Source organism: Dryobates pubescens, chromosome Z, assembly GCF_014839835.1.
Source record: "Dryobates pubescens isolate bDryPub1 chromosome Z, bDryPub1.pri, whole genome shotgun sequence".
Classification (NCBI taxonomy): Eukaryota; Metazoa; Chordata; class Aves; order Piciformes; family Picidae; genus Dryobates; species Dryobates pubescens.
Genome location: NC_071657.1, coordinates 41,034,229 through 41,059,585, shown reverse-complemented (window position 1 = coordinate 41,059,585; position 25,357 = coordinate 41,034,229). Strand labels below are relative to the sequence as shown.

The 25,357-nt window shown below is 43.3% G+C and overlaps 1 protein-coding gene across 1 annotated transcript in view; it reads left to right on the top strand.

The window, feature by feature from the left end:
* Nucleotides 1-25,357, top strand: part of RNF38 (ring finger protein 38) — a 105,875-nt gene that overhangs the window by 41,664 nt on the left and 38,854 nt on the right. Inside the window, exon 2 of the mRNA XM_054178294.1 lies at nucleotides 24,978-25,048. Within this exon, the coding sequence (XP_054034269.1) occupies nucleotides 24,978-25,048 (71 nt within the window). The remainder of the gene's footprint in view (nucleotides 1-24,977; nucleotides 25,049-25,357) is intronic.

The window sequence follows — 25,357 nt, the reverse complement described above, 5'->3', positions numbered from 1 at the left end:
GTGCAGCCATCCAACAAGATCTGGACAGGCTGGAGAGCTGGGTGCAGGGAAACCTCATGAAGGTCAATAAGGACAAGTGCAGGGTCCTGCATCTGGGGAGGAATAACAACAGGCACCAGTACAGGTTAGCTGGAAAGCAGCTTCATGGAGAAAGACCTTGGTGTCCTACTGGACAGCAAGTTCTGCATGGGACAACAATGTGCCCTTGTGGCCAAGAGGGCCAATGGTATCCTGGGGTGCATCAAGAAAAGTGTGTCCAGCAGGTCTAGGGAGGTTCTTCTCCCCAACTATTCCACCCTGGTGAGACCACACCTGGAATATTGTGTCCAGTGTTAGGCTCCCCAGTTCAGAGACAGGGACCTCCTGGAGAGAATCCAACGGAGAGCCATGAGGATGATTAAGGGACTTGAGCATCTCCCCTCTGAAGAGAGACTGAGAGACCCGGGGCTGTTTAGTCTTGAGAAAACTGAGAGGGGATCTCATCAATGTGTATAAATATCTGAGGGGTGGGTGTCAAGTGGAGAGGGCCAATCTCCTTTCGGTGATGTGCACTAATAAGACAAGGAACAGCAGGTACAAGCTTGAACATAGAAGATTTCACCTCAGCATGAGGAGAAGCTTCTTTACAGTGAATGTGACAGAGTACTGGAACAGGCTGCCCAGAGAGGTTGTGGAGTCTCCTTCTGTGGACACAGTCAAAACCTGTCAATGCATTCCTGTGCAGAGTACCCTACATGCTCCTGCTTCAGCAGGGGTATTTGACCCGATGATCTCTTGAGATCTCTTCCAGCCTCTAAGGTACTGTGATATGTTCACAGGTATTTTTGAGAAGAGATAGCTATTGTCATTCACTCTCCATTTTCCTTGCTCAAAAGTCAAGCCTTGAAGAGGTGGTGGTTCAGAACGTTCTGGCTTATACACCGATGATTCTCAGACTTTATTACAGTTTTCCTATTTGGCAGGGTTGCTTTTCCCTGCACCATTAGTCCTCTAGTTGATTACAAAATGAGTAAGTGTAAACCTTGGATTTACTTTTATGCTCTTTGTCTCTCACAGATCACGTACTGGCTTTTCTGGGACTAGCTTTCATGCTGTCCTCACACAAAGCAGCAAGCATTTCCATAAAAATGAAAAAAAAGGAGGAGGGATAGTACAGTACAGTAAATGTTGTATTCACTCTGCTAATTAGTGCAGGCTTGCTGCTGCGCTTTGGTGGTGACACTGCACTACATAACAAGAACTTAATTGTGTAAATTGACACATGTAACCTGAGAATCTGATCAAAGAAAGTCCCTGCAAATCAGCTTCTGAAATTGCTGCGCTCTCCTAGGTCATAACATGTGAAACTGTGTTATGCTGTGCACCCTTTTATTGCAGTCATGCTCAGATGCCTTTCATTTTGTGAGTGGGATGGTCTCACCTACCAATTATTTATGACTTTAATGAGATGGTTGCTTTAGAATCATCTGCACAATGTCTTTTGCAGGTGAACTGTAAAGTGAATGTTTTCTCAGACTTAATTAATTTGGGTGGTAGATAATGAGATCCAGTTTTCAGTGTCCAGTCTCTGCTTGGACATCGATAGATCTTAAAGTATGCACTACTTTTGCTGTCCTGTTTCTTTTTGTGGTGGTTTGAAAGGAAAGGCTCTGCTTTCCCTCCCCCACTGAGAAAAAGACCATGGCTAAACCCACTCGGAGAAATGAGATTATATTTTACAAAGAAACAGATTATATGTAACACAACAAATACAGGTATTTTACAATATATACAGGAATATACAGCAAATGAACTCAACCAGAAACCAGACCTCCCCCACAGAGGGGGGCTTCCCCCTGTGCCCCCTTCACCCCCCTACCTCCCTTCTCCCCCAAAGAGGTAGAAGAAGAGACGAGGATGGTTAGCAGGACAGGGGAAGAAGCGGACAGGCCTGTTACAGGGAGTGAGTTAGTACTTATCTCTTGGCAAGAAGCCCAGAAGCAGATCCAGCCGAAAGGGACAGCGAAGGAAGGAAGACTGAGAGAAAGTTCCCAGCTCCCCTGGGTCCAATCTCACCTCCCCCCTATACTTGGCCAATGAAATTCGTTTAGAATGCCAAAATATTTTACAAACATTTAGCCAGTGTGCCCCTTTCTTAAAGGCACAGCGTCAAACGGTCACAGTCCACCCCTTCTAAACAATTTCATTGGTCGTTCGCACTGTCCATCCAATCGGAAACAATATTTACAGTTCGTGAGTAAAGCTCATAGTCCGTTCCGGCTATACTCAGATGTAGATGATGCAGAAGTCCAAAAAAGTCAGGAAATAAGAAAATGGAAACCAGCTTGTCTCTCTGCAGATGAAGTGAAGAAAAGGCAAACAGGAACACAGGGACTCTCAGTTGACTCAGGGCTCTCAGGGTTCTCAGGGTTCGTGCACTGTAGATTCCTCAGGGATTCTTCCTTTGGGCGCGTTGTAGCTGTACAACAGTCTGAAATTAAACTCTTTCAGCTAAAGTTAAATTTCTTTGTGGAATACACTGAATTTGACCATTCTCCTGCATTACCCAATAAGTGTGACCCGGACCTTCTGCTGAAACCACCCCTCGGACAGCTTTAGCCTCTCCTGAGGGCAAAAATACCCAAACAGTTTTACCTAACAGGTTCTTTTCTCTAACAACAGGAACTCTATCACCTTCTACTTTCTGTATCAGATCTGAATGTGCCGGTCCAGCTCGGTTCACTGAACCTCTGCTATTCACCAGCCAGGTCGCTTGTGCTAAATGCTTTTCCCAGTTTTTCAAAGATCCACCTCCCATGACTTTGAGAGTGGTCTTCAACAAACCATTGTAGCATTCAATCTTCCCTGCAGCTGGTGCATAGTAAGGAATGTGGAAAATCCACTCAATACCGTGCTCTTTTGCCCAGCTCTTTACAAGGTTGTTCTTGAAGTGAGTTCCGTTGTCTGACTCAATCCTCTCTGGAGTTCCGTGTCTCCACAGGATCTGTCTCTCCAGACCGAGAATGGTGTTGCGTGCAGTTGCATGTGGAACTGCATAAGTTTCCAGCCATCCGGTGTTTGCCTCTACCATAGTAAGCACGTATTGCTTACCAGAACAAGAACGTGGTAGAGTGATGTAGTCAATCTGCCAAGCTTCACCATATCTGTACTTGGACCATCTGTCACCATACCACAAGGGCTTAATTCGCTTTGCCTGCTTAATAGCAGCGCAGATGTCACAGTCATGGATGACTTGTGTGATAGCATCCATGGAAATGTCTATGGATCAGTCACGAGCCCATTGGTAGGTTGCATCTCTGCCTTGATGTCCTGATGAATCATGAACCCACCGAGCTAAGAATAATCTCACCTCGGTGTTTCCAGTTGAGATCAAGTTCAGAGTCCCTGTCTACTTGAGAAACTCTTGCAGCTAAATCTGCCTGATGGTTGTGCTGCTGTTCCTCAGTAGCTTTGCTCTTAGGAATGTGAGCATCAATGTGTCTCACCTTCACTGGAATTCTCTTGATTCGATCAGCAATGCCTTGCCACAGGTCAGCTGCCCAGATGGGTTTTCCTTTCCTCTGCCAACCAATCTTTTTCCAGCTCTTTAGCCAACCCCATAGAGCATTGGCTACCATCCATGAGTCGGTGTAGAGATAAAGCTTTGGCCATCTCTCACGTTCAGCTACGTCGAGAGCTAGCTGGACAGCTTTTACCTCTGCAAACTGACTGGATTCTCCTTCTCCATCCTTCGCCTCTGCAACTGGGCGTATTGGACTCCACACTGCAGACTTCCACCTTCGCTTGTTCCCGACGAGACGACAGGAACCGTCTGTGAACAAAGCATATTTCTTCATCATCAGAAAGGTCATTGTAAGGAGGAGCTTCCTCAGCACGAGGTACTCTCTCCTCTGGAGGTTTAGCACAGTTGGTATCTTCAGGCCAACTTGAGATCACCTCCACCAGACCAGGTCTTTCAAGATTTCCCATTCGAGCTCTCTGTGTTATCAGAGCCATCCACTTGGACCAGGTGGAATCTGTAGCATGATGTGGTGTGGAACCCTTGCCTTTGAACATCCAATTCAAAACTGGCAATCTGGGAGCTAGGAGAAGTTGTGATTCAGTTCCAATCACTTCAGAAGCTGCTTTCACTCCTTCATAGGCAGCTAGAATCTCTTTCTCTGTTGGAGTGTAATTAGCCTCTGAACCTCTGTAACCTCGACTCCAGAAACGAAGAGGTCGTCCACGTGTCTCACCTGGAGCTTTTTGCCACAAGCACCAGGTTGGACCATTGTCACCTGCAGCTGTGTACAAAATGTTCTTAATGTCTGGACCATCTCGGACAGGTCCCAGACCCACTGCTTGAACTACCTCTTGCTTTATCTGGTCAAAGGCTGCTTGCTGTTCACGTCCCCAGTGGAAACTGTTCCTCTTTCGAGTCACATCATACAGAGGTTTCACAATCTGACTGTATCCAGGAATGTGCAGTCTCCAAAATCCCACTGTCCCCAAGAAACGTAGAGTTTCTTGCTTGTTGGTGGGATTTGCCATGGTAGAGACTCTATTTACCACATCCACTGGAATGTGTCGGCGTCCATCCTGCCACTGCACTCCCAGAAACTGGATCTCTGTGGTAGGACCTTTCACCTTGTCTCTCTTGCTGGCAAAACCTACATTCAGAAGAATGTCAATGATTTTGTTACCTTTCTCAAAGACTTCCTCAGCAGTTTTACCCCAGACGATGATATCATCGATGAACTGGATGTGTTCTGGAGCACCACCTTCCTCCAGAGCATCATGGATTACTGCATGACAGATGCTGGAGCTGTGGATCCAGCCCATTGGCAGTCTGTTGAAAGTGTACTGGATTCCTCTCCAGGTGAAAGCAAACTGAGGCCTGCATTCTTCTGCTATGGGAATAGAGAAGAATGCATTAGCAATGTCTGTGGTAGCATACCATTTGGCCTCTTTGGATTCCAGCTCATACTGGAGTTCCATCATGTCTGGTACTGCTGCACTCATAGGCGGTGTTACTTCATTCAGGGCTTGGTAGTCCACTGTCAGACGCCAGTCTCCATTCTGCTTTCGCACAGGCCACACTGGACTGTTGAAAGGTGAATGAGTTTTGCTGATGACTTTCTGACTCTCCAACTGACGAATCAGATTCTGAATGGGCACCAAAGAGCCACGGTTGCTTCTGTATTGTCTGTGATGCACAGTCTGAGAAGCAACCGGCAACTTAATGTCCTGAATCTTGTGTTGTCCCACAACTGCAGATTCATCAGAAAGTTCAGGTCTAGCAGACAGCTTCAGTTTTTGTCCATCAGCTTCTACAGAAGCTACTCCAAAAGCCCATTTGTAACCTTTAGGGTCCTTGAAACGCCCTTCTCTCAGAAAATCAATTCCCAAAATACAAGGTCCATCAGGTCCTGTCACAACTGTATGCTTCTTCCACTGTTTACCAGTTAAACTTATATTAACCTCTACCTTACTTAACTCTTGAGATCCACCAGTGACTCCCAGAATAGTTATAGACTCTGATCCCTGATAATTTGATGGCAATATGGTGCACTGAGCTCCTGTGTCAACCAAGGCCCTGTACTTCCAAAAGTGTGAAGTGCCAGGCCACTGGATGTACACATCCCAATAGATTCTGTTATCTCCATTATCCCTCTCCTCCCCCTGGCGGGAGGCAGGGCACCCCTAATTATGGGGAACATTTCCACAGGTGCAACGACCACACTGTGCAGTGTTAGAACTGGAGTCACTGTTGGAGCTGTCATTGTTGTCCTGGGGAACTGTGGAAGTAACAGCTACCCTTCTGGTATTGCTACCCTGGGTTTGACACTTTGCAGTTCCCTCAGTCTCCTGAAAAGATTAGAAGTTGGTTGACCATCCCACCTGTTCATGTTCTCACCAAACTGATCACATAGAGTTATCCAAATAGTGCTACGTGATTGCCTTGGTGGTCTGTTTTGGTTTCGCTTGTTTTGGAATGACCTCCTTAGAGGATGCCTATTCCTCACAGCTGAAACCTGCACCCACCTGGAGGAAGAATTGGAATTATCTCTTTGTGCCAATTGGCATATGGAATCCTTGAGCTCTTTCATGCAATTCTCAATTTTTCCAGACAGCGTTTCAATGGCTGGAACTAAAGAAACAAGTGTCATGCTATCATCTAATTGTCTTAGTTGATCAGTGAATTGGCCAACCGTAGGAGGATCTCCACCATAATTTCTTGCCACAATTCTGCTTGCCAAAATGTTTGCATAATTGGAAGGAGCAAGTTTGATGAGCTTTTTAGCAAGACCAGCTGCCACAGGAATATCGTCAGGATTCAGAGTATCCTGGTCACCATAGAGTATCTCTCTAATGGCAAACTCTCTCAGACGCTTAATTCCCTCATCTATGGTAGTCCAGGGCTTAGGATTCCATGGAGGATCATCTCGGGAAGGGTATCTCAGGGAAACCGCCATTAAAAGGCGTATCCACAGATTAACCTTACCGAGAATCTTGGCTAGATGTCTATCTATTCCATTATCCTTTGAGAGAGTTCCTAGCTGAGCTGCTGACTTGTCTCCAACTATTAAAGCTGGAGCACCTGTATCATAACACCTAGCAAGCCAAGATAGGATGGGTTCCTTATCTGCTCTGAGGTAATCTTTGCGGACATTGCGAATCTCCTCCTTTGGTGACAAGCAGCTCTGCAGGTCATCCTCTTCTTCATCTATCACATCTTCCTGAACATTTTGTCCCCATAATTCTGCTGTCACTCTCCTAAGGATCTCTTTAAGCTGAGAAGCGCCACTGCCAGCTGCTGTCTTAGCTGCATCTCCATCCTGTGATGATCTCAATAACTCAGCTATATCTCTAAGACGAACCTTCTCTTCATCTCCAGCAGGCCCTTTCCTAGCAGAGGTTCCCTCACCAGGATCATCCTGTCTGGCAGAGGTTCCCTCACCAGGATCAGTCTGTCTAGCAGAGGTTCCCTCACCGGGATCAGTCTCCTGCTCTTCTCCTCCATTAGCTCCACTAGCTTTGGCCTTTCCACCTCTGGTCTTTAAGACTGCTACTTGTTTAACTGGAGCTGTGTTTGAATTTACAGCCATCTTGATAGACGCTGACAGGTCCTGATCTAAACCAGCAGCCGTGGGGGCCCCTTCCGGTCCTGTCATGGCAGACGGAAATGACCTTGCCTCACTACCGGTCGCCATCTTGGGAATGGGAGCCGCCCCTGGCTGCTTGCCAAAGTCAGGGAGTGAAGCATTTAAGGCTGCCTTGCCAATAGGTTTTGCTATTTTTCTAACTGACGCAGCCCCTTCCTCGTCACTCGAGGACTCTGGGGCAGATTTAGAGGAACGCCTACGCTTCCTAGATTTTTGCTTAATCACAAAACATGGTCGAGAAACCTTTTTCTCTATATATAGAGCCCACAGCAGATAGACATTAATTATCAGCAACAGCAGGATTACACCTGTCAAATAAATCACCTTAAGATCTCAGCCAGCACTTAAAGTTACTCTTTGACCTCCTGAAGCGTTAAACTCCCTTATCTCGATCGGCAAAGTGGAAGACGTTCTATTGCCGTAATTAGTGAGCCGAAAAAAACTGAAACAGTGTTCATACAACAGCTGGATCCTATGCATAAACCACAAATAGATTTTACGCATTAAATATTTACCTATCTGGTCTAACATTAATCCGATGCAGTACCGGTAGACCAACATGCCACAGACCGAGAAGAATAAACGTTCTAAAACCCAGAGCACCTTCATTTCGTTTCTCCGGCTGAGATAAGCAATAAATCAACCTAATTACTTAATTGCCCAGCCCCATGTTGGGCGCCAAAAAAAAAAGAGTGTGTGGTGGTTTGAAAGGAAAGGCTCTGCTTTCCCTCCCCCACTGAGAAAAAGACCACGGCTAAACCCACTCGGAGAAATGAGATTATATTTTACAAAGAAACAGATTATATGTAACACAACAAATACAGGTATTTTACAATATATACAGGAATATACAGCAAATGAACTCAACCAGAAACCAGACCTCCCCCACAGAGGGGGGCTTCCCCCTGTGCCCCCTTCACCCCCCTACCTCCCTTCTCCCCCAAAGAGGTAGAAGAAGAGACGAGGATGGTTAGCAGGACAGGGGAAGAAGCGGACAGGCCTGTTACAGGGAGTGAGTTAGTACTTATCTCTTGGCAAGAAGCCCAGAAGCAGATCCAGCCGAAAGGGACAGCGAAGGAAGGAAGACTGAGAGAAAGTTCCCAGCTCCCCTGGGTCCAATCTCACCTCCCCCCTATACTTGGCCAATGAAATTCGTTTAGAATACCAAAATATTTTACAAACATTTAGCCAGTGTGCCCCTTTCTTAAAGGCACAGCATCAAACAGTCACACTTTTGCTACTCCTTTTCTAGCTGGTTCACGCATCTGCTGAGTTACGTGGCATCATGTCTAACTCCCTACCTAGAGTATGTGACCAAAGTGTCTAATACGCTGAGATGGCAAAGTGATTCATACTACAAATGCTGCAGTAACTACAAAGCTTGTTTATGCCAAACCCCCAAAAGATACTGGTGGAACAGTTTTGCTAGTATTGCTGCATCCATTTTATCTGTTGGTTTTGGCACAATTAACTCAGGTCAGGGTCACTGACCATTAAACTGATCTATGTATCCATGCTGGTGAAAAGGTATCGCATATACTGGATCTCCAGACTCAGCTTTCACCCAGGCCGGATGTGTTTGTCAGCAGATGTTTGTTATAGGATCAGTTCTTCAGGCATCTCAGTCCTCTTGTTGCTTGAAAAGCAGATGCTGGAGTCATGCAGTATCCCCATATTCCTCTGAGAGAAAAACCTGTAATGGGTATAAGCTGCCTTATGTTTTATGGTTAAACATACACTGGTATGGTTTGTGGCCCTCTCTGTGGCCAATGTACTGAGAATATAAATCTATTGAAGCCTGACTCTGAGATGTTTGTCATAGTTTGGCTCTAACAGCACCAGAGACCAGTCTCCGGATGTGGTCATCAAACCATTTCCATATCCACTGAACAGCTGACCCATCAAATCCATCTCTCTCCAGTTTAGAGAGAGGGGGACCAAGTCAAAGGCTTTACAACTGTCCAGATAGGTCTTCCCTTCCATTGGTCTTCCACTGGTCTTCCACTGGTCTTCCCTTGTCCACTCATGTAGTCATTAAAAAGCCTCTAGGCTGGTGAGGCAGGACTTGCCCTTGGTGAAGCCATGCTTGCTGTCTTGAATCATCTCACTGTCCTCCCTGTGCTTTAGCATCACTTCTAGGAGAATCTGTTACATGATCTTCCCAGGCACTGATATGAAACTGATAGGTTGATGATGGTTCCCAGGGTCCTCCTTTCCATCCTTTTTAAAAATGGGTTGCAGTGACCAGGCACCTCACCTGACTGCCAGGACTTTGCAAAAGTCATAGCTTTATGTATGTTCAGGTTCCTCAGGTGGTCCCAAACCAGATCTTCCCTTACAGTAGGAGGGACTTTTCCTGCCTGGTCCTCACCTAGTGGTCCATCCTCTCAGGAGCAGTGAGGAGCAAGGTTGCCAGTGAAGACAGAGATAAAAAAGTTACTGAGTCTCAATCTTCTCCTATCTGTTGACACTAGTTCTTCGTTCTTGCTTCTCATAGGGGGTGCATTCTTTAACCTTCCTTTGCTGGTTGATGTACCTGTAGAAGCCCTTCTTGTTAATCTTTGCATCCCTTGCCAAGTTCAGCTCCAGCCATGCTTTGGCCTTCCTGACCTCATCCCTACACAACTGAGCGGTGTTCCTGTGCTTCTCCCAGGTTACCTGTCCCTGCTTCCACTGTCTATGCAGTTCCCTCTTGCTCTTTGTTTTGACCAGCAGGTCTCTTCCTTTCCATGGCTGATTTCTTAACACCTGTGGACTGAGCTCTTGAGCTCTGTAGATAGCATTCTTAAAGGTCTGCTAGCTCTGTTCTATTTCCCTGTCCCCGAGGACTGTTTAGGAGGCGGTTCTGCTGATTAACTCCTTGAAGAGCTGGAGTTTTGCTTTCCTAAAATTCAGAGTCCTGAGTATACTCCTTGCCTGTCCCATATGCCTTACGACTGCAAACTTCACTAGTGTATGATCACTGCAGCCCAGCTGCTTCCAGTCTTTACATCACTGAGGACCTCACTTGCATTTGTGACAGTCAGGTCCAGTATTGAATTCTCTGGGGTAGGGCTGTCTGTTTCCTGGCTTAAGAAGTTACTAATGAGCTACTCCAGAGGTCTCCTCAATTGCCTACAGGTCACTGAGCTAGTTTTCCAGTATGTCAGGTTGACTGAAGTTACTCAGCATGACAAGAGCCTGTGATAGTGAAGCCTCATGTAGCTGGAGTAAGAAAGTTTCATCAGTGGGCTGCCTTTGATCAGGAGACTTATGGCAGATGCCAACTACAGGGTTCCTCTGTCTAGAATTCCTACCCATAAGCTTTCAACCTGTTCATGGCTATTCTTCAGGGACAGCTCTTCACACTCTATCCATTTCCTGACAGAAAGCAATGCCTTTGCCAATCCTTCCTTGCCTGTCCTTTCTCAACAGCCTGCAGCCATCAACAGCCACACTCCAGTCATGGCATTCATCCCACCACATTTCAGTGATGGCTATCAAGTCATAGTTTTCTAGCAGTACAGTGGCTTCCAACTCTTGTTTTACTGCCTGTGCTGCCTGTGTTCATGTAGAGGCACTTCTCAACAGCTGGGCTGTTGGCCATGTCTCTCTCTTAGTGGAGCACCCTTGATTCCCTTGAGCTTTTTCATGGGAGTTTCTTTGTTGGCTTCTGCTGCCTCAAGAGCTCAAGAGCTCCCAGCTAACCTCTGCTGCATTTTGACTGCTGCAGTGTCCCCAGCACATGTTTGGAAAACAGGATGTTGTCCAAACATACTAGCATGGCCTCCATCTAACCATTGTGTGTCAACCCACTGCTTGTCACAGGCAAGGCCTATTTCTTCCCCCTCCCTGCTCACATCTAGCTTAAAGCCTATCCTGCATCCTCCTTCCAGCCCTCCTTCAAATGGGTGTCACAATGGCTAACTTCCAGTCTGCTGCGACCTCCCTGGTCAGCCACAGCTGCTGAAAAATGGTGAAAAGTGGCTTGGTGAGCACCTCTGCCATCTCTCTCAGGACTCTCGGTGAGCACCTCTGCCATCTCTCTCAGGACTCTTGGTGAGCACCTCTGCCATCTCTCTCAGGACTCTCGGTGAGCACCTCTGCCATCTCTCTCAGGACTCTCGGTGAGCACCTCTGCCATCTCTCTCAGGACTCTCGGTGAGCACCTCTGCCATCTCTCTCAGGACTCTCGGTGAGCACCTCTGCCATCTCTCTCAGGACTCTCGGTGAGCACCTCTGCCATCTCTCTCAGGACTCTTGGTGAGCACCTCTGCCATCTCTCTCAGGACTCTTGGTGAGCACCTCTGCCATCTCTCTCAGGACTCTCAGTGAGCACCTCTGCCATCTCTCTCAGGACTCTTGGTGAGCACCTCTACCAGCTCTCTCAGAACTGGATTCCATGCAGTCCTGTGGACTTGTGTATGTCTGTGTGGTGCAACAAGGGCTGACCATCTCTTTCTGGGTCATAGGTGGGTCATACTGCTAAAGCTCTCTGCCTTTTAATAAAAGGGGCATTATTCCCAGAATGCAACAGGTCCTGTTACCATAGACTGAGGCAAAGAAGGCATTAAGCACCTGAACCTTGTCTACATCCTTAGTCACCGTGTTTCCTCCTGCACCTAACAGAGGATGGAGCCTCTCCCTTTGTGGCTGATGTATTTATAGAAAGATTTCTTACCATCTTTTACAGCAGAAGCCAGAGTAATTTCTGTTTGGGCTTTGGACTTTCTAATTGCATAGCCTCATAACATCTTTGCAGTCATTATGTGTGACCTGCCTCTTCTTCCAAAGGCCATGAATTCTCATTTTTGCCCTGAGTTGCAGCCAGAGCTCCCTATTCAGCTAGGCTAGTCTTTGCTGGCACCTCTTTTTACAGCACATGAAGACAGCCTGCTCCTGCACCTTTAAGACTTTCCTCTTGGAGTGTGTCCAGCATTCCTGGACTACTTTGCCCTTCAGGCCTGCTTCCCAAGGGACTCCATCAAGCAGCCTCCTAACCAAGTCAAAGGCTGCCCTTCTCAAGTCCAAGGTGTCAGCTCTGCTGAGCCCTTGTCCTCTCCATACTTCTCTATGAATAGAAAACTGAAATAATTTCATGATCGCTGTGCCTTAGATGACCTCCAGCTGTCACATCCCCCACCAACCCTTCTTTGTTCACAAACTACAGGTCCAGCAGGGCATCTTCCCTAGTATGTCCACTGACCAGCTGCATAAGGAAGTTATCTTTGACATGCTGTAGGAACCTCCATGACAGGTATGTTGCATCTATTTCCAGCAGGCCTTGTGTTGCATGTACAAATCTGTGATCAAAAAATCCAAAGCATTGCCAGTAACACAAGGACTTTGGCCTTGGTGAAGACATGCTGGCTGTCTTGAATCACATCCTTGTCCTCCACGTGCTTTAACATAGCTTCTAGGAGGATCTGTTCTATGATCTTCCCAGGCACTGAGGTGAGGCTGACAGGTTGTTGGTAGTTCCCAGGGCCCCCTTTCCATCCTTTTTAAAAATGGGTGCAATGTTTCCCTTGTTCCAGTGACCAGGGACCTCACTGCCTGCCAGGACTTTTCAAACATCATCGAGAGTGGCTCAGCAACCTCATCAGCCAGTTTCCTGAGGACTCTGGGATGCTTCTCATTAGATCCCATAGACTTACGTATGTTCAGTTGCCTCAGGTGGTCATGAACCTGATCCTCTCTTCTGTCAGGAGGGACTTCACCCCCTGGTTCTCATCCTGTGGTCCGTCCTCTCAGGAGGTGTGGGAAGAGAGGTTGCCAGTGAAGACTGAGTCAAAATATTTGCTGTGTACCTCAGCCTTCTTTTTGTCTGTTGTTACCATTTGCTGATCTTGCTTGTCATGGGGGGTTCACTTCACTGACCTTTCTTTTCTGATTGAGATATGTACTTGTTATTCCTTGCATGCCTTGCCAAGTTCGTCTTCAGTTGCACCTGGCCTTCCTACCTCACTCCTGCAGCATCTGTGACAGAACAAGAGGACACAGTCTCCAGCTGGGCCAGGGGAGGTTTAGGCTGGAGGTTAGGAGGAAGTTCTTCACAGAAAGAGCAATTGCCCATTGGAATGGGCTGCCCGAGGAGGTGGTGGAGTCACTATCACTGGAGGTGTTCAGGAGGAGACTTGATAGGGTGCTCGGTTGCATGGTTTACTTGATTAGGTGATGTTGGATGATAGGTTGGACATGATGATCTTGAAGGTCTCTTCCAACCTGGTCTATTCTATTCTATTCTATTCTATTCTATTCTATTCTATTCTATTCTATTCTATTCTATTCTATTCTATTCTATTCTATTCTATTCTATTCTATTCTACTCTATTCTATTCTACTCTATTCTATTCTACTCTATTCTATTCTACTCTATTCTATTCTATTCTATTCTATTCTATTCTACTCTACTCTACTCTATTCTATTCTACTCTATTCTACTGTTTTAGTTCCATGAGTTCCCCTCTTGGCTGGAGTGAACATATCTCCTGGTACATCTGCTTGATTTCCTGAGTATTGGGCTGAGCTGTCCCTGTTCTTGGAGTATGTTTTTAAGACCTGCTAGTTTTCATGTGATCCTTCACCTTTCACTGGAACTTTCAATGGGATCACATCTAGTACTCCCCAGGTCTGCTTTTTAATGTCCATGGTCTGCACTACTGTCCTTCTCTGCCCTCAGTATCTTGAACTCCCTTACGACAGAAACACTACTACTAACACTGGCAGTGATATATACAAAGTATTCTTTTGCAATAAAGGGCCTTCCATCTTCACCTTCCCTGCCAGCATTCTGCAAGGAATATCAGTCTGTCCTGTACAAGTTGGTGATTTCTGCTTTGTGTTTTTCCAATCACATTATGTTGTGACTGGATGCACAGTCTGCTCTTGGGTTGGTTGTGTTTGTGCACGTACACTTCAGACAGATCACAGTATCACAGTATAACTAAGGTTGGAAGAGACCCCAAGGATCATCAAGTCCAACCTGTCCCAACAGACCTCACGACTAGACCATGGCACCAAGTGCCACGTCCAATCTCCCCTTGAACACCTCCAGGGACGGTGACTCCACCACCTCCCTGGGCAGCCCATTCCAATGACGAGTGACTCGTTCAGTGAAGAACTTTTTCCTCACTTTGTGTACAGTAAATGTAGATGTCACAACATTGCTCCCTTTCCAGCTGGAAATGATGTGACTTGAAAAAGAAAATTTGATGTATTGCCTTTACTGATGTTGCTCCACAAAGAAGTGGACAGCATTAATATCTTGCATCCATTCACATGTTTGCATCCAATGATACAGCCCCTTCTAAAGTCTTGCTGTGTTGGGGTTTTTTTGTTTGCTTGTTTGTTCACTTGTTGATTTTTGTCTTCAGGTTCTTTAAGACTGCTCAAGAAAAGGCCAAGAGGAAAATCTTAAAATAGAATTAGCAGTTTAATGAAACCTGTTAAAAGATGTTCAACTACTAGTACTGTAACTAAGTATAACTGCTGCCACCATAACATTATCCATGGCAGAATTTATTACTTTGTGGTTAAAACATGCTGCAGGCAATATAACTTGGCATTCCTGGCCAGAGCCAAAGGAAATGCTACTATCAGATATCTGTGGGGGTTTCTTTATTTTGGTTTTTTTTTTGGTTGGTTGGTTTTGTTTGGTTTTGTTTTGTTTGTTTGCTCAGGGGGTTTTTTATGGCGGTGGTGTTATTTGTGCTTTTTTTGTTTTGTTCTTGTAATGGTTGGTTGTTTTGTTTTGTTGTAATTTAAAAGCATTATTTCATGTCAAGTAGTAGGGTTTTTGTGGATTTGGCTGTTGTTTCTAGTTCCTACAGCATGTTGTGTTTCTATAATAATTACTGTGTTGTTAATTCAATAGTTTGATCTAATTTATTTCCATTGCATGTGCAGAGTGTTAAATGTTTGCTGTTAACTAACAGTAAAAAGTATGTAAAGAGAATGTCTTAGGGATTTGTTTTATATTAATTTGATTATGTTTTAATGGTTCCCTGTAAACATATAAGCACAACACTATGCATGCATACAGTTTATCATAGCTGGAAAACACAGAGCTGTGACTTTGTCATCTTCAGTTTCTGTGTGCATGTTCTAAGCTGATTTCAGTGAGGTTAACAGCATTGTGCAGCCTTCCTGGGCTGGGTCTCCTGCCATATGAGTATGTGCACATTTCTGATTATTTTTCATTCTCTTCAGCTCTTGCTACATACATCATGCAGTGATTCCAGGGATTCAGGCAGGTGATTTAGTGGAAGTTTGTATTTGTGAATTACTTTGCAAGAAGAGAGAACTCTACTGAGAGAAGCCTATTCAGCAGATATTTACTATAAAATTATAGGTAGATCTACATAAGGTTCCAGTTTTGCTTGCTAGCTGCTCCAGTTTTGAAAAATTGCAGGTGAGCCTGACTCACTGTAAGTGAGCTTTAGAGTGAAGGTTGTTGAGAAATATCTGGAGTAGAACTATCAACAAGACTTTGTTGTGTAGAGCATTGTGTGACAGAGTTTAGTTTAAAAAATATGCCCTTGTTTATACATGTTGCCTTGTCCTTTTAAAGCTGGTGGTAAAGTAATAAAATGGTAAGTTGTGCCACATTCTGCACTGTGTTCAGGCAGCTCCCCAAGTTTGCAGTCTATCAAGCAAGCAGGTATAGTTACACATCTGAATTAAAAAAAAAAAAAGTGTGCTTACTTTAGGGTTTCAGGTCACTTGTTTGGTAGCTGAATGCACTTTGCCTCCTGTCTGACATCTGATAAAACTATCCAGTATAGACTGTAATACTCCAAGTTTTACTACGCATTTTAGTTTCCTTGTGGTGCCAAGTGGAGATGGCAGACTCAGTTCTGTGCATGTTCTATGAATGAAGGATTGTGGCTGATTGGTTTTCTGTCCCTTGGTTATTTTAAGAGCAGTGAAGTGACAATACTGCTTTAATTACATCAAGGGTTGCCAAGGAGGGCTGTTGGATACTGATGAAGGAAAGTAGCAGCAAAGTCCAGAACTTCATGTGCAAGTTCTTCATTGCAAGACGTTTGTCATTGTATGCATCCCAGGCAGCAAAGAACGGCTCATAGTGTGTCTGGTGCCTGGACTTGTGTGTATGCCATGTATGCATAGCCATTAGTATATCTGAGGGGAGACTGATATGGAAAATTTCTCAGCTGTTAGGCATCTGCAGAATAAACATTTGACCCATTTAAGAATTTAAATATTTTGATATCACTGTTTTTAGTAATAAACTTGTTGCATCCTGAAAGTACCTATATTGTGCTCTTATATTTCCTCAAAGGTCTTGTTTGCTGGTTATGCTGAAATCATAAACGTAATAATTCAGCAATTTGCTTTTAACTGTCAGAGAAACAATCCAGTTACCCTTGGCAGCTTTATACCTTGTAGAAAAAAGCTGTTGTAAGACAGAATAAAATGTTGTTTACTTTGTTGTTGTACTTACTAGCATATATTTTAAGCTAGCATGGTTGGCATTTCCCTTCTTTTGATTCAGAAAGATTGTAAGTGAAATTATGGTGAACTCATTCAAGCCTGGTCAAACTGAGGTAGTGGAATCTGCGAGGCTGCACAGCACCGAGGTTAGGCCTGCCCTGCCAACACCGCCCTTGTGCCCGAGGGCGCCTCCTGGTGGCTGCGAGTGGTCACGCCCGTGCCAGGCAGCATGGCTCGGCTTTGGGTGGGTTGGGCAAGAAACAGGAGCCCTCAGTTGGGTCCTGCGTTGGGCCGCGATTGCCTGGTCACATGGAACAGCAGTGTGTGCCTCTGTACAAAAAGATACTCCGTAATGAGTGGCCTTTTTTCCATGGTGTAACTGAGAAATACTACTCTGTTGGTTGAAATGAAGATGTATGATATCATTGCTAAATCACCAACATCACTTACACAACAGTGAACAGCATATCAAAGTATATAAACTAATGGAGAAACACATTAGCAATGATAAGCAATTGAAGCATAAAAATTAAGGAAATTAAATTAAAAGATTCCATGTGTACATCTGATAACAGATACCAATTTGTGCACACTTTCCATCCACCTTTAAAGTGGGAAAAAAATATGCCTCAAACAAAATTCTTAGCCACACAAAACCATCTTCACATAAAAAATAGATTAGATTGGCTTTAATTGATTCAAATTGCCAAGTGAGATACTTATTTGAATTGGGGCATTTTTGGTTAAACTTTGGAGTATTCACCTAAAGAAAGCTTGAATTTTGCTACTTAGTAACTGTAATAGATTTCTAATATGGGTCTTGGATTTATATCAAAAGAGTGGCTCTGTTAAGGTTTAATAAACTTGCTAAGACTTGGTGGCCTATAGAATCAGGAAAAATAGGCCAGAGAATTTCAATATTTTCTAAAGATAAAAGAAAATAGCATGAAAAGTAGTAACTGAATTAGCGATACTGAAAAGTTGCCTTACTGCTATTCAACAGGGTAATGCTGGAGTTTCACTGATACTAATAAAGAAGGCTATTTAACCCATGAAAATTTTCATTTCCATCCTAGGTGTATGGTTGTTTTTATAACATCTATTCAGAGGGGATTTTCTGCCTTTTCAAACAGGTATCATACTGTGAGTAAGATGAAAAAATATTTAATGTAATTCATCTGATTTTTTAAATGTTGAAATCGACATAGAATTTGAAGGTCTTAGAAATACCAGAGTGGTGTTTCTTGAAAAGAAAGTTCTTTGTGTGGATGACATATGCATCTAATTTCCTAAGAGCTGACCTGGTAAGAGTTCAATAGTTACCTGAAAAACTGAACACAGTAGTTGTTTATAGATTTTTTTCCCAAATTGTGACATGTTCGATTAATTTTTTCCAGTGCAACGTTTGGGAATACTTCAGGGGAAATGTTCGGCTATCTCCAAGATCCAGGAGAGACAGAAAGGCATTATGTCTGTTCAGACAAATTTCTTGGAGTATTTCTTTGTGAGAAAATTTCCATCTAAGTAATATGCTCTTGGGATTTGAAACTTGGCAGAAGCCTGGACTCTTGTGCCAGTGTTCTGATTTACCATCCCCATGGAAGTAAAGAGCCTTCAAAAATCAAAAACATAAAAAATCAGAATTCAGACATACTGAAAATAGAAAGCAACAAACATGGTGCTTTCTGCATATATGGTGGCCAGCTGATTTAGGTGTTTTAACTAAAGTTTACAAGTCCGTCCAGTATTTGCACAGGAGCTAAAATTAGTGACTTTGTATACCTGTTGATATCCTTCCTCCCCAGAACAGATAGTGTAGAAGGAAAAGATTTTACCTATGAGCATAGTATGGACAAGAGCAAGCGGGTCTAGATGGTGACAGTGGCTAGGAGCCATGGAGATGTAGTTAGAGGGAGCACATGAGAAAAGAATACCAAGACAGGACAAAGCATGTGGTAGTGCATCTTGGTTTTAAAAACCAGAAATAAAAAAATAGAGTCAAAACAAATTACATAATTTTCCCATGAGAATCACAACAAATTAGGACAGGATTGTTGTGCTGCAAAGCTTGATATAACTTGCTTACTGAATGGTACTGCAAAAAAGGAGAGCCTGGTTTTCCAGAGAAACATTCAGCTGTGTAGATGGCAAATTTGCCTCTTACTCCTCTCTGAATTTTTGCCTCATTGATTACAGTGATACTGCTGTTTGTGATAAAGCAAGCTGAGTTTCTTCAGAAAGTTTCTGTCTTTGTGAAAACCTTACCAGACCTCATGAGAGATGATATATCCAGAAAGTGAGGAGAAGTGATGTTGTGGAAGTGAAATTTGTACATGCAGCACTAGGATGAGGTGCCCTGGCAACCTTTTCTTTGTTTCCTCCCAGATAACCTCCCAAATAACAGATATTACAATCTGTTCTGATTTTAGTTAGAACGTAGAATCATAGAATTGTTACGGTTGGAAAAGACCTCAAGGATCTTCTAGTTCCAGCTTCCCTGCCATGGGCAGGGAACCCTCACACTACATCAGGTTGCCCAGAGCCACATCCAGCTTGACCTTAAAAAACTCCAGGGATGGGGCTTCTACAACCTCTCTGGGCAACCTCTTCCAGTGTCTCACCACTGTCATGGTGAAGAATTTCTTCCTAACATCCAATCTGAATCTATTCACTTCTGGAGTTTAGCTCCATTCTCCCTAGTCCTATCACAGAACTAGACAGACAGGGAACTAACTACTGGAGAGAGTCCAGTGGAGGGCTGGATGAAAGATGGTTAGGGGTCTGGAACATCTCTCTTATAAGCAGAGCGTGAGAGACCTGGGGCTCTTTAGTCTGGAGAAGACTGAGAGGGCATCTTATTAATGTTTATAAATGTCTGAAGGGTGGGTGTCTAAAAGAAGAGGTCACTCTCTGTTCAGTGGGGCCTTTTCATAGGACAAGGGGTAATGGGTATAGACCAAGACGTCAGTTTTTCCTGATGTTCTACCTCAACAGCAGGAAAAACTTCATTACTGTGAGGGTGACAGAGCTTTAGAACAGGCTGCCCAGGGAAGTTTTAAAGTCTCCTCTGGAGACTTTAAAAATTCATCTGGATGTGTTCCTGTGTGACCTGCCTTAAGTGATCCTGCTTTGGCAGGGGCATTGGACTCTGTAATCTCCAGAGATCCCTTCCGACTCCTACCATTCTGTCATTCTATGATCTTCAAAACAGCTGAGACAAAAATCATTGCATTGGGTGGGTGCAAGACATCCCCTGTCATGCACCAGATACTGGGAAAATCAAACTCTACAATGGACTGTTAAAAACTACACTGAAAGCACTGGGAGGGTGGGACCTTTAAAAACAGGAACATGCAGTTAGTTGACTAACCATCTAGTTAGTTAATGCTGGAGGATCTGGAATTGAGCTGGCTCTGCTCAAGAAGTTTAGTGTGTACCACAAGGCAATCTATTTTTGGGTGAGAACAGATAGTGAATTACCTTGTATGATGTTAATTGTTAAATATTTCTTCTGTGTGACATTGGTGGTCTATAATAAGGGGTGGATTAATGTCCCAGGTTTGGCTAAGATGGGGTTAATTTTCTTCTCAAGAACTTGGGAAGAGCCATACCCAGGACAGCCAGCTTAACCAGCCAGGGGGGTAGTTGATACCATACAACTATCCTGCCTGCTCTAACAAGCAGGGGACTGATCCGGGCGGGGGTGGAGGTTTTTCTCATGGGGCTGTATTTGGTGAGCTGGTTCAATTTTGTATCATTGCCTTTACATACGAGTTTATTAGTGCTGTTGTTATTCTCTGCTGTTTTGTCATTCTTTGTGTTGTTCTGTTAAACTCTCTTTATCTCAGCCTGCAGGATTTTGCATTTTGCTCCCAGTTTCTCAGTCCCATCCTCCCAGGGGGCTAGGGAGCATGGGGCTCAGCTGCTCGCTTGGCCTAAACCAGTTGGTGACAACAATGAAGAAAGGTTGTGAGGATTTTTAAGCTTATAGAAGCCCCTAGGGAGAACTTCTTGTGGTATTTCAGTACTAAAAGGGGCTTATAAGACAGAGACTTTTTACCAAGGCCTATAGTGACAGGACAAGGGGCAGTGGTTTTAAACTGAAAAAGGTAAGGTTTAGGAATGCAAGGAAGAAAGCTTTTATGTTGAGGGTGGAGAAACACTGGAAGAGGTTGTCCTGTTGTGGAGAAGTTCCAGATGACCTACCATTGAAGTGTTCAGTGTCAAACTGGTTGGTGCTTTGAGCAACCCAAACTAATGAAATGTGTCCCTGTCCATGGCAGGGAGGGTGAACTATACTAATTTTAAAAGTCTGTTCATACTCAAACCATTTTATAGTTCTTTGAAACTAGTTTATGCCCACTGAATTTAAACCCCAGTGAATGTCCCTGGGGACTACTTGAGCAGTCATCTGCCAGGCTTGCAACTACAAATTCTTAAATGGTGTCCTAATCTTGATACACTGGCAGTCATCCATGTTTGACACTTTGTCCTGGTTTGAGTTAGAACTCAATTCAGATCAGTGATCTTACTTTTCAGCTCAGACTCTTCTAAGTAACTGCACTTTATGGAATCAGTGGTATGTTTTTGCAGACAGTGTTTGCTTCCAGTAGTGATAAAGATCAATGTTTCTAGTTAACACCAAGGATTGATAAGCAACCAAGGTCACTGCTAAATGTTGTGTACTATGAGATGAAGAATAAAAAGGCCATATCTGTAGGGAGGAACAGATGGGACAGGTGTCCCTAAATTGACCAAGTACATATATCATAATTCTTATAAAGCTGAGGGACCTTAAAGGTCAAGCCCTCTTCTTCAGTGGGTGGCATCCCAGGAGGACTTTGTCCATTCTGCCTTTGATCCCAACCCAGGAGTTTCTGATTCCTGTTTGAGAATCTCTTTCCCATTTGTTGCTGTGTCCAGTCTGGGACCTCGTCAGTGCTTGCCATAGCATCAGTGGTGACAGTGACATAACTGTCCCCAGGGTGGTTGGGTTCAATATTGGATTTATCTAAAATTTTATACATTTCATTATATTGTTATTATTTTCATTCAAATTCTTTGTTTTCTTTTCCAGTCCGTAAATCTCTGTCCCTTATTATTCCCTTTCTCTTTTCCCTGTGGGAAGGGAAAGGGGTTAATACAGAGCATATTCCACTCCTTCAGCGTCTGGCCTTTGACATGCTTTTCCAAGAAAGCCAGAAACAGTGTTATCTTTATGAACTGATTTCATCAGAAACAGAAGGATGCAAAGGTAACACAAAGGGAATGGTCTATCCTGTAATCTTTGAACACCTTCTGTTTATGAAGAGTACATTTTAAATACTTCATGTGGAAGTGTTACTCTGAGTCAGTGCTTATATTTAAACAGTGTTATATTGTATCCCAATTGAAGAAATAGCTTCTAAGTTTCTATTTTAAAGTAAGCCCTGATTGAAATCTCCAAGACCATCTTGGCTGTGGTAGAGTTGTCGGGGGAACAGTATACACCTGTATTATAGTTATTATTATGTATTATTATATATTATAATTATAGTTTTAGAATCACCGTATAATAACAGATTAGAACTTCATATAGGGTATCACTTTAGAAAGACCACATCTTATCTCAGAGATCTCGTGTAGATCATCCTTGTAGTAGATCATTCTCAGAATAGAAAGTGAATTTCTAGTTTTGGCCCAATGATTAAATAGGCTACTTGACAGAAATAGGCTTTGACTTTACTGCATCATGTGGTTGGTTGTTTTCTCTGAATGTGTCTTACCAATTAGATGTAACAATCTGCTAACAGATTTTGTTGATGTTTTGCTGTGTAGTCTAATCAGATTCACTTCTTCTCTTGACATTGTGAGTACCAAGAGTACTGGTAAAATGGTGTTTATATGTTTAATAGTATTTCTGCATTAACTTAATGTCCTGAAGCTTTATTACTGTTGTAATTTTTTTTCCCTGGATGACTTCTTGCTGAACTACTCCTTTAATATGTGGGAAAAACTGATCCCCAGAGCAAAACACACAGCTGTCAATAAGCTTATGGAAAACATTCCTTCCTGTTGTATGTGCATTGTGAGGATGGGAAAATACAAACTTTGAAATAGCAGTTTTGCCCTTATGTGTAAGGTAAAATTTAATTTGAATAATGTCTGAGATTAAAAAGCCAACAGTAAGGACTACTTCTGATGTGTTTCAATTAGTACTTGTTTTTAAATACAAAGTTGAATGTTGAAGAATGCTTCAAAAGTACAATTATTTCACTTTATTACCTGATTATTTTCTTTTGCCTTAGCCATGCTAGTTACTGTACCTTATATACATAAGTCTTGTATGGAAATTATTTTAATAATTTGGCAATAAAACTTTTTATGCTCACTGAAAGCCTTTGCTTATATGGCATCATTAGTTAAGGAAAAATCTTCAAATGTTGTACGTGGTATCTGAGTTTAGCTGCAAACTTAGCAACCCTGTGGCTGATTAGGAAGAAGTTCTTCACTATGAGAGTGGTAGAACACAGGAACAGATTGCCCAGGGGGAGGCTGGAAGTCCCATCTCTGGAGACATTCAAGGCCAGGCTTGTTGGGGCTCTGAGCAACCTAATCTATATTTAAAGATGTCTGAAGGGGTTGAATTAGATGACCTTTAAAGGTCCCTTTGAACCCAATGCATTCAATAATACCTTAGACAGTTTAGTGTGGAAACGACTTGGATTTCCACACAGATACATGCTTAACTTAAAAATACATTAATCCTTTCAGAGTTTGGACCTTGCCCCGATATGTTATGGATGCCCTCTCCCTGGAGGTATTTGAGGCCAAGTTGGATGAAGCCTTGAGCAACCTGACCTAGGGGAAAGTGTCCCTGCCTGTGGCAGATGGTTTGGAACTAGGTGATCTTTAAGGTCCCTTCCAACCCAAACCAATCTATGAGTCTGTGATTAAAGTTGGAAAAGACCTCCAATATCATCAAGTTCAACTGTCAGCCCAACACCACCATGCCCACTAAGTCATTTCCTGAAGTGTTGTGTCTACAGATTTTTTTAAACAGCTGGAGGGATGGTGTTTCCATCACTTCCCTAGGCAGGCTTTTTGAATGTCTGACCACTCTTTCAGTAAAGAACATTTTCCTAATATCCGCTCTAAACCTCCCCTGTTGCTACTTCAGGCCATTTCCTCTCATGCTATCACTACTTACATGGGAGAAGAGACCAATACCCACCTCACCACAACCTCCTCCTTTCAGGTACTTGTATAAAGTAGTAAGGTCTCCCCTCAGCTTCCTCTTCTCCAGACTAAACAACTACCGTCCCCTCGGCTCTTCCTCATAAGAATTATTCTCCAGACCCTTCACCAACTCCTTTGCCCTTCTGTGGACACACTCCAGCAACTCAACGGCTGCCTTCTTTGGCAGTACCAAACTGTTTTCATTTTTGGCTGTTTATCTTTTTTATCTTAGACGAATCTAAGAGGTCATATATTGCCTTAGTTCTGCATGTGGCGTAATGGGCAGAAAGCTTTCAAGCCTTATCCTTAGCAGTGTGGGGTTTGGGAGGATTCTAGCTTCCCTTTAATCTTGAATCAATTCCAAATTTCAAGAAAACATATGGAGTGTTTCCAGTGAAAATACGTGTTTTGCATAAGTCTAAATCAAGCATAAATTCAGCAATAGCAATTACCCCACTCCTGTACATTCTGAGCAAGGAAACAGCACACTTAAAGAAAACTTTACAGTGTAAGAATTCCGTAAATCTGTTTGAGAGTCTGTATGGATACAATCAAACTTTAGTTTGTCTCCCTTCTTGGACAGCAGTCTCAGAACGGGGGCAAACCTTTGTAGATGTCTGCTGTCCCTTCTTCCTTAAGCATAAAGAAATGTGGAAAGACCTTAAGCTGGCAGAAATCCCACTACAAACAAAATGGACATTGTTAAAACTTTCCTGCTTTGACCTTGGAAATTTAGGCTCACTCTTAAGAGATCCCTGGAAAGAGGCTGTTATTTTGTGGCTACCCAGGGTGCTGCAAGTTTCCCATAGTGAAGGATATGGGACACATCTATGCTGCGTAAATATGAATTGCGTAGCTTCCTATTTATATATGTGTCTATGTACATCACTGCATATGTTTGGTTTGGACTGATGAAGTATTTCTATTTTATTTTTTTCCTGTTTTTAAACATTTGGAATGTGTGAAGACATCGTTGGTAGTGTCCTTCTGATGCTTACTCCATTATCAGAATTAAATGTGTAACTTGTCAGAGAGAGCTGCTTGGCAACTGAATCTCTCTTCCGTGCAGGGAAAAAAAGAGTGCTAAATTTGTCTTTGTTTTTAATGTTCATAGGAATCAGGTTATCATTTACATTATTTATATTTCTCCTTCCCATCCCCACCCCTCTTCTTTTTTAGGTAGCATTGGTACGTCTTTTCAATGCCACTCAGTCCATCAAGATCAGATTTGTAATGATGACAGTGACAAGGTGAGGCTTACAAAAATGTTTCCTTCACAAGATGCATGTGCATTGGGATGTTTATATACTTACTTTACTCTACAAAGACAGTTTGTTTTGCAGTCAGTTTTCTCAGTCGCTCTTTGAACTGTCTGTAGCATATTAAGAAATAGATTTTACTTAAGACAATTTTTAGGCAGTTAAGGAAAATTTTGTCTATAGTACTCTTTTGCTTTTTTTGTGTGTTTGCCATATTGATATCCTCAGTTAGTAAAGAACAACGACATTTTTGCTAATTTTTAGATAAGGTAGGATGTCTTGTTGCTTCTCACTTCAAAA